At 39.7% G+C, this 9589-nt stretch overlaps 1 protein-coding gene across 1 annotated transcript in view; it reads left to right on the forward strand.

Annotated features, from left to right (window-relative positions):
• Positions 1 to 9589, forward strand: part of tyw1 (tRNA-yW synthesizing protein 1 homolog (S. cerevisiae)) — a 76340-nt gene that overhangs the window by 63609 nt on the left and 3142 nt on the right. The window contains exon 15 of the mRNA XM_016537968.1: positions 3213 to 3380. Within this exon, the coding sequence (XP_016393454.1) occupies positions 3213 to 3380 (168 nt within the window). The remainder of the gene's footprint in view (positions 1 to 3212; positions 3381 to 9589) is intronic.

A 9589-nucleotide genomic window follows, 5' to 3' on the forward strand; every position in this document is an offset into this window, starting at 1 on the left:
GTGGTTAACTCTGAACTTTTATAAAGAATATCTCTTTGGTTTTGAGACTTTAGTGTTTGCAACTTTACAGATCTTCTTTATGCACCAAGAGTTTGTAACACTCCAAAGAGAAAGGAAAAATTGAAATCGCATCATATGACCCCTTTAAAATTAACTATTGGTCTAAGTAGGACACATTTATATCATGCTAACCACAGTTAAAACCACACATATAGTACCTCAGTACCATGGTAAAATGTAACTATATGGTTTCTAGTTATTTGTATGAATAACTGTAGTCTAAATCTAGCATAGCGTTAGTTCTGGCAGGTCACGTTAGTCAAGCTTGCATCAGTTGACTCTCAGCTGATCCCCATCAATCTATGGGAATACGACACCTATCTAAGCATTCATATATAAGGTCCCTCAGTATTATCAGCAGTTTTCGCATTGCTCAATAGCTAATTACCCTCCTCCATCCCCAACTCCTCCTCTGTCAGTCAGGATTCAGCCTTCTGATTCTCCTTCAGACTAATCAGACTAATTCTAAAATGTGTACATAACATTATTGAACTTAAACGATATCTGCAATACATTATGTTGGTTCTGTTCTGTTTACCCTGGGGGGGTTATCGCTGCTCTCCCTGCTCTCATCCATGCTAGGCTGCATGGATGCGCATGGAGTTCTTGCCCAGAACAGAACCATACCGCCAATCCAAACTGTATGCTAATTGTCAATCATCTTTGACGATAGTGGTCCTCCTGACAGAAATGCATTTAGTATAAATGCACAAACGCTATAGCTTAATCACAAAAAAAAATCACATTATTTAGAATTAATTTGTTTTTAATCTCCATTCATCTGGCCTTGTGGTGTGTTCATTTCGGAACCATTTAAACCGTTGATGCACTGTTTACAGTTACGATGCATCAAGATATCTCTTTCACATGACGTCTCTTTTTTTGATTCTCTCAATGGCTTGGAGATGTTCATCTATCGATGTCCGGCGTAATAGAGTGCTAACAGCTCAGCGTGATGAAGACTGAAATAAGATAAAGCCTCACCGAATGGGTTTTCACTCTATCACAGGATGAGTAATGTCTTTTCAACAGCACAGCTACTCCTACACACAAGCAGACCCATGAACTAATGCTGGCCACACCACAAATGAGGCCGGTTTTCATCCAGCGGTGATGTGTCACTTATTTGGTTGCCAAGGATTATTAATCACTACTTTTCATGATGTGTGAAGGTTCAAACGGAGTCCGTGACCTGACTTGACACCAGTTGTGTCAATATCCAATCAGACATCAGAGTTCATGCCGACAGAAATCGTATTAATTTAAAGTGAATTTGCATTCCCAGCATGTGGTACATGCAGCCCTCATAGCCTGTTCGTCCTGATCACAGCAACATCTATGAGGTGTGATGTGAACGCTGCCCTGTTGTGTGTGTGTAGGTGTTAAATTAGATGATCTGGCCGTCTCAGTCTCCATCATCCACAGAAAAACCAAATCATCCTCCACGCGCCGCTGTGTCCTTGGGCTGTGCGCGCTGATATGATGCAGAGTGTTTTTGTGTCCCTTTTTGTACAGTTAAAGCTAAAATTTTCAAAGAGTCAGGGCAACATCAGCTGTATCCTGCAAAGCATGAGTGTGAATATTTTAAATGAAAGCTAACAGTGGGAGTGTGTTACAGTGATTTGATTGCTTTTATTAAATGCCGGCATCACTAATACAATAAAAAAGGGTCCAATATGTTCATGTTATGGCCAATAGCTGATAAATGGCTAATGTTGAAATTCTATACTGTTTTGCCTTATAAAGTTTGTAAAACAACTTATTTATTTATTTATTTCAATTACATTTAACAGTGTTTTTAAAGATTGAGTGTTAGATATTGGCTGTAGCTGTCAAGCAATGAAAAATTAATTGCATGATGTGCCAATTAATCAAATCTCAATCTGAGTTCGCAAATCACATCTAATCGCAAATTAATCGCACATCAATTTGGGTTGAGAAATGGCCATCCAAAAGATGGTTCAGAGGTGGCCTGAATGCATTTACATTGCATTTAGAATTGTGTAATGCTATGAGATTAACAGGTTTTAAATGGACATTAATGGGTTTTTAAAAATGTAATTTAACTTAATTTTTTTTTATGAAATATGAAACTAAAACTGCCAGTAGTTGGTGGAAAGTCATTGTCTTCTTAAAGAGTGAGCCATTCGGTCATTCATTCAACCACTTCGTTCAAATGGCTGATTGATTTAGAAACGAGGCAAGTGACTGTCTTTATGAATGGTTCACTGAATCATTGGCTCACTTGATTCTTTTAAAAACATGGATTCATTCACTAAGGAAACACCACTACCACTGTGTGTTGCTGTTCAGAGATGTGTAACATTTCTGCTGTGGCTTTGTTTAGAACCATTTTCATTGGCGAAATTGAGCAAAAACAGACAATACTCAATATTGAGTATTGACAGCTACAGCCAATATCTAACACTCAATCTTTAAAAACACTGTTAAATGTGATTGAAATCCCTACAACTCACCAATGTCTTCACAGACATTTTCAACATCTCGCTAAGCCAGGCTGTTGTCCCCACATGCTTCAAAGCTACCACCATCATTCCAGTCCCAAAGAAGTCGTCTCCATCCTGCTTCAATGACTACCGTCCAGTTGCACTTACCCCTATTCTCATGAAGTGCTTTGAACGGCTAGTCATGCACCATATCAAGTCTTCCCTTCCCTCCCTCTGGACCCCTTCCAGTTTGCATATCGGTCCAACCGCTCGACCGATGACGCCATCGCCACTACCCTCCACTCAGCACTCACACATCTGGACAAAAAAGAAGAATTGACAATAAAGCAGACTTGACTTGACTTGACTTGAATATTGTGTTGAAAAGTATTGAAATTTCAATAATCATTCAATACAAAAAAAAATGTAATGTTCAGAATTGAATTCAGTAACCAATATCATATGGATATATTGTGCATCCCTACAATTAAAGATACTAATGGACTGTGAGTTTGCATGGATGTGTGTTCATATTTTACAACAGAAGAAAGTGGCTTATCCAATAAGATGAACCCAATAAGAACTGAGTCTGTTTTATGTTGATACTTTCATGATGAGATTTTATCATGCTGTGTTTATGACTTGGACAATTCAAATGTCCCATTTTACAGTTTTGTCCTTCTTGTCTTTTTGCTTGTCCTCTAGGGAGTGACATACTGTGGCGAGAGCTCAGCCAGTAGCCTGACAATGGCCAACGTACCCTGGCACGAGGAGGTCGTCTACTTTGTGCAGCAGCTTGCCAACCTGCTCCCAGACTATGAAATTGCCTGCGAACACGAGCACTCCAACTGTCTGTTACTTGCACACCACAAGGTAACCCTGAACAGACATGCTGTTCATAGCTGCTGTCCTACTCCTGCACTGCGTTTCATAGAAACGGAGCTCGTACTGTAATTTCCTTTTTCCCAATTAAACCACTTTTTAAAGCTGTTACAAATAAAGATACCACTGCCATTTCTGTAAATGTCATTGAAAAAGTGTTGATATGGGCACTTGCATTAAACTGCCATTCAGGTGAAGGGTTAAACCTTCCTTCCTGCATTTTTATGCTGTCTCCTGACACAGCGCTAGTCATTCTTACAGCCGCTCTTGTTTTACATTTGTTTATTGTGACAGCTTCTGTAATGGTTTGCGTGGGCAGTGAGCCCTTACCAGCGCTCTTCTCTCACAAACAAAAAACATATTTATGTGCAAGTATTATATGGTGCTTCAATATCCTTTTATGATTTGCTGTTTGTATTCTGAAATCAAGTACCATAAATTTCTGCATTTGATTCTATGGTGAATATTTCCATTCTAACACACAATGGGGCATTTCACTTACCCAAATAACATAAAGCCTTGTGTGTTTTCCCTGCTTAAAAACATCTGAAATCAGTCTTTTCAGATCCTCCCAGCCTCATCGGGTGTTCTTTGCTGGTTTTAGAGGGGTTTTGGGCACTTGCGAGCTGGCCAGACCTGCTTAGCCTGACTGGGAGACCAGCTTAAACCTGCTAAGACCGGCAGACCTTCATCATTTACTCACCCTCATTTCGTTCCAAACTGCTTTTGTTAATATAGGGTCCAAAATCTTTCAACAATAAATGGTATAAAATTAATCAATACAATTTAACTTTTGAAGCGGCACAATCTCTTTGTATGATGAACAGATCGAAATATACAGATCGAAATAAACAAATACACACACAGTTCTTCAAATATGGGTATGTTTTCTTTTAATAATCGCTGACAACAAGTCATGTACTCATGATGCCCGCACTCATTTTTTACTCTGTTGATACCCTTGACAAAGTTTTTAATCAAGTTGATCCAAATTTAGTTTTAAAATTGTTTTAGGAAATGGCTCTGAAATACCTTTTAGTTCTGTTTTAACTTGCAATAACTCAAGCATGGTTTTCTCTATGAAAATAACTAAACAAGCCAGCATGGCATTAAAACCAGAACCAGGCAAGGTTTGATGTTAGTACATGGATTCATTTAACGAGGCCTTTATGTCCTTTTTGGAGTGTGAATGAACCCCATTGACTTTAATAATATAGGAAAAATATCTGAAACATTGTTCAAAATATCATCTTCGTTTGTGTTTCATGGGGGTAAATACATTTTAGAATTTTCATTTTCTTGTGCTTTAAGTTTTTTCTTTTTCATTTTTTTTGGGACTTGGAAAACATCTTTCACTCCATATCTGACCCAGTTAACTCCATATTGTGCTTTCAAATGCTGTTATGGAACAATTCTAATTTTACATCATTTTTGACACCCTCCTGAACTTTATTTTTCTTGCAATAACTGATATCTTATACTGCCCCAGACATATCTTGTCCTTCCATTTCCATGCTTTTTACTTCTTTTTAACATGTTCCTTGCTTATTAGCTTATTTTCTAAATATCCCATTAATTAATTCAGTTTCTTTCTCTCTTCAGGCGAAGAGAGCTCTCTTACATGCAGTAAGGAACTGTAATTGCATGTGTCCACCTGTTTGCATTTTTTTAAAACCCCTCCATTCATATCTTGTCTCATCATGCAGAGCTACAAACACGCCGGCTGTAAATGAGCTGCAGTAGTGGAGAGTCGTAATCATTGTGAGTGCCCAGAGCAACCTCCACTCAAGCCCACACAGGCATGAGAAGGTGCTCGGTCCTCCACTGCCTTATCAAGTGTTTGGAAACAAAGCAAAGAGGTTTGTTGGTGGGCAGCTTAAGGAGGCTGGGTCTGAGACCTATGAAGATAGGGTGCCGATTCAGTAATAACGACAACAAAAAAACGAATTAAGGACTTTTCACAGGCGTGGGGTTTGTTGGACGAAGATTTTTGCCGTGTTGAGCAGCTCTTAGGCCTCCTCACACCATTATGAACCAATTATATTATAGTTAGATACATGATGTCACTCCTTGTGGGCGGGGCTGCATCTCATGATTCACTGAGGAAGATGCTTTAGGGTGTAATGTGAACACTTCAAAAGCAAACCCCCATTGTATCCAAATGATCCTGACTTCTTTGCAGTCTTCAGCAGTCATACCGTCTTGCTTCTGAAATGACACTGAGATAAAGCCAGTCCCCAGCACTCAAGCACTGAGCTGCTTTGCCTTCCTCTGCAAGGTTTTTGTCCCTGCCTTATGCATGTTAAAGAGCTCTCTTTGCATTGCCTGTGACAGACGTCTAAATGAAAAGGCATTGAATTTGATTTGAAAATTCATTCCTCACTACGTCACCACCGACCGCACAGGGACTCTCTCTCAACTTGTTCAGCTCAGCCGTGACTCACGAGGGTGCTAAAAAGGTCCATTGTCCCTGTAATAAGAAGCCATTTTTCACATGGGACCTTGGAAGGCCACTATCAGTATTTCATTGCATTGACTTTGTTTAGCTGGCGCATTCGTTGTTTTATTATTTCAGGGTTGCAAACATTTGCCCTTTATCCGTGGTGTTCTTGACGAGGTAAGACCCTCTGAATGAATTTACAGCTCTTCACTGTGTGGAGCTGACAGCTTATATTCTCATAAAGTTAGTACGCTGTGTCCTCATAAAGCTCTGCCTCTCTCTCCATGTTCTGAACTGAAGGAAGGAAATTAAAGCATGTAAAGTAGAGTTAAACGAGGATTTAAATCCATCAAGAGTTTTACAAGTAGAAGAAGCTTGATTTTCTAAAATGTCCTGTGATATTCTGGTCAGTAGATATGAATCTGGTCCTTTCAATGTAAGTCTTTGGGATATTTTCTCCATTTTATCATCCTGATCATTTAAAAAAGTAATAGCACATCTCTATTCAGCAAGCAGAACAGTTTAATTATTCACAAACTGTGCAGGGCAAGTTATGCACCAAAGTTTAATACTTCATTTAATACTTAAGGTTTACTTACAGTCCTAAGTATGAGCAATAGTAATAGAGATGCTTGCCTTAGTAATGTAGCCTTGAAGCATGTTGCATTTTTCAAAAAGCCTTAGCTGGCCTTATGAACATTCATTAATTCGTAAACAAGATTACCCATTTAAACTTTAAAGTCCCAATAGTTTCTCAGTGACTACACCAGACTGAAGAAGCCCCATAGCACACTACAGACAAGAGCATCATTAATTTTGGGGGATGTTCATAGTGTTTAGGGAATGAAAGAGGGGCTGCAATCTGTGTTTGGTGATGTGGTGTCCCAAAACCACATTTGCATAGTGGCTTCATATGTTTAGTGCTCCTAGTTAGCTGCGCAGAAGCAATTTTACAAATGAATGAAGCCTTAAAGTGCACTCTCTCAATGCATGGCCATCTGTTGGAAGGGCAGATGTGGATAGTCTTGCACTCCGAAAATAAAAGGGCTGCCAGTTTCACTCTCTTACATGGCATCTAAAGTTCAGTATTACTGTCTATTTTCTCCAGTTTGGACTCTACTTAAGGAAGCCAGTTTGAAACTATAGCATGCCAAGTTAGAAGTTCATAATTTATAGTTTAGCTGCCCTTTGTGATATTTATCTGGCAACAAATAAATGAGGATATTGATTAAGGTTACAACTTCAAACCTAATGTATTGATTATGCTATGTTAATTATATCAATTATCAACCATTTTTATCTTTTTGGACAATATTGGGAATTTAATTAGTCTCATACTGTACATTTATATTGTAGTGATGCCTAAATACATTTGTAGCATTTAAAATGGTTGACTTTGGCACACGAAAACCCAGTTTGTTTATTTGTTGCTTTTTTTCCATTAAAGTGAACAGTCCTTGTGAAAGATAACTCGACTTAATGCTATTTTTAGTTACTTCCCAACACCTTGCTTCCTAATGTGCTTCCTAATGTGAGTAATATAGGAGAACGCTGAGCCAAACTGCATGTGTGTAAGATTGACAAGGAGGGGAAGAGATCTTTAAAGCGGTTGGGGATGTATCCGTGGCCTTCCCGGAGAGACTAGTTGGGCCCCATGGGAGCCTTCATCTTCTGACTGCTGAGTATCTGTGAGAAGGCTATGGAGTGATTCACCTCAGCAAATTACTATGAAATAAGAACATGCAGTCGAGGAAGAAGGTCCCCAAGAGGATGCAAACTGCTTAAGGCCTTACAGACTGACTGCAGAGATAGCTTTTGAGGCTGCCTCTAGGAAGCTTCAGGTAAGCAGCTAAACAGAGGTAATATGACACGAGGACAAAGATCACATTCTTGGCACTGCAGTAAGAGGAAATGGTGGCCTTGGAATTTTCAGTAGTGGGAAAGTATGCATGCTTCTCAGTTGTGGTGCACGTGACCAGGTTGCCTTTGAGGCAGCGGGCATCTTTCAGCAAGTTGGACAGTGGTTGTCCTCAAGAGAGCCTGCAGTGGTCTGATCCTCTCTTGACAGCTTTGTTAGCTTGGACAGAGTTTGTCCTTGGATACTTGCAATACTCTTCAGGAACTGTCCAAACAAGATGCCTTATTCCAAGTCATTGTTTTTCAGCTCTTGTGGTTCCTCAAGTCTTGACTTGAAAGCATGCTTCCCTTGAAAGAGTTATACTTGCTTTCAAAACTTGACTTTCACTCTGAAATGCTTTTCCCTGGACCCTAGTCTCCAGCAACCCAATCAGGCACCTCAGCAATGTCTTCAGAGCAAGATATACTACAGCTGAATCGATTTTGTTGCCACGAGGAGGCCTTGGAAAGAAAGGGCATGTTGAAAGATGGGAGAAACAGGAGTCTGGTGCCTATAGCTGATTGCATCACCATGCTGAGCATGGATCACCGTACAGCATCTCATCAGTGCAGTGTGAAATGTAATCAGTGCAGCTCCCCACTAGGATTCTTTACGCCTGTGTGTCGGAGAATGGTCTAGAGGTGCTGATGGAAATTGATTAAATGTATAGGGTGGGAAAACAAGCAGAACTAAGCTATGCCTACACCCTCACATGGAACCAAAGCTTGAGAGTCAAGATTGGGTAAGATTGATTGAAACAGAAGCTTTGCTTGAAGGGACCGGATGGAGACCACAGGTCCTGCATCTCAACTCAATGTGCAAGTTTGTGAGTTATACATATAGCACATCACAGGCTGCTCCCCAAATGACAATCTTGATGTGGACCCTGCCACTTTCTGCACTTGTCATGAAGATTGTATCCCATTTGATATCCTGTGATTCCGAAGGGTGCTGGAGAGTGCCTAGTTTGCGGCTTCACTCTTGATGTACCGGCATTTCAAGAATGAACTTGAAAGAGGACTTCAAGGACTGAGGATGTCATTTGAGACGGGGCTGCAAATGTCTTTTTAATTAAAGGGTTCCTATTATGCTTTTTCACTTTTTCAACTTTAGTTAGTCTGTAATGTTGCTGTTTGAGCATAAAAAAGATCTGCAAAGTTACAAAGCTCAAAGTCCACTTCAAAAGGAGATATTTTATTTAACTGAAATCACTTTTCAAAAACTACAACGAACGACTCGTTTGGACTACAACGCATATTTTCCAGGATTTATGATATCACAAATACCGACGAATGGGACGAGACCTGGTCTAGAAAAGGCAACGAGTGTTATAGGCGGGTGAGGCAACGAGTGTTATCAATATGTCGGAGACACGGCAGCTTTCCCAAGGCAGATTAACTTATAGTGGTTATAATCATCCGGTTTAAATAGCGCTCAAATTGATTTGATTTTGACGCAATATTTACACTGAAGCTCGCAGGCGGCTATGGTAAGGGGCATGACATTTCCCGACCAGGCGCCGAGTGCTGCCAATCACAACACACACTGGCCCAGCTAACCAATCACAGCACATTTTGTATTTCAGAAGGCGGGCCTTCGGAACTATTTGAGGCGTTCATGCCAGACTGGGGAGCAGTGGTGGACAAAGTACACAAATCAAGTACTTGAGTAAAAGTACAGATCCGTATAATAAAATATTACTCCAGTAAAAGTAAAAGTACTCAGTTTTCAATTTTACTCGAGTGAAAGTACAAAAGTACTTTATGTACTTAAGTAAAAAGTACTGATAGATGAATGTTTATTTTGCAGTTTTATATAGGCTACTTTTATCATTTAATTTTATATTAGCATATATATTTTTTA

This window comes from Sinocyclocheilus rhinocerous, unplaced genomic scaffold (assembly GCF_001515625.1).
Source record: "Sinocyclocheilus rhinocerous isolate Xijiao unplaced genomic scaffold, SAMN03320098_v1.1 scaffold877, whole genome shotgun sequence".
In the NCBI taxonomy this organism is placed as follows: domain Eukaryota; kingdom Metazoa; phylum Chordata; class Actinopteri; order Cypriniformes; family Cyprinidae; genus Sinocyclocheilus; species Sinocyclocheilus rhinocerous.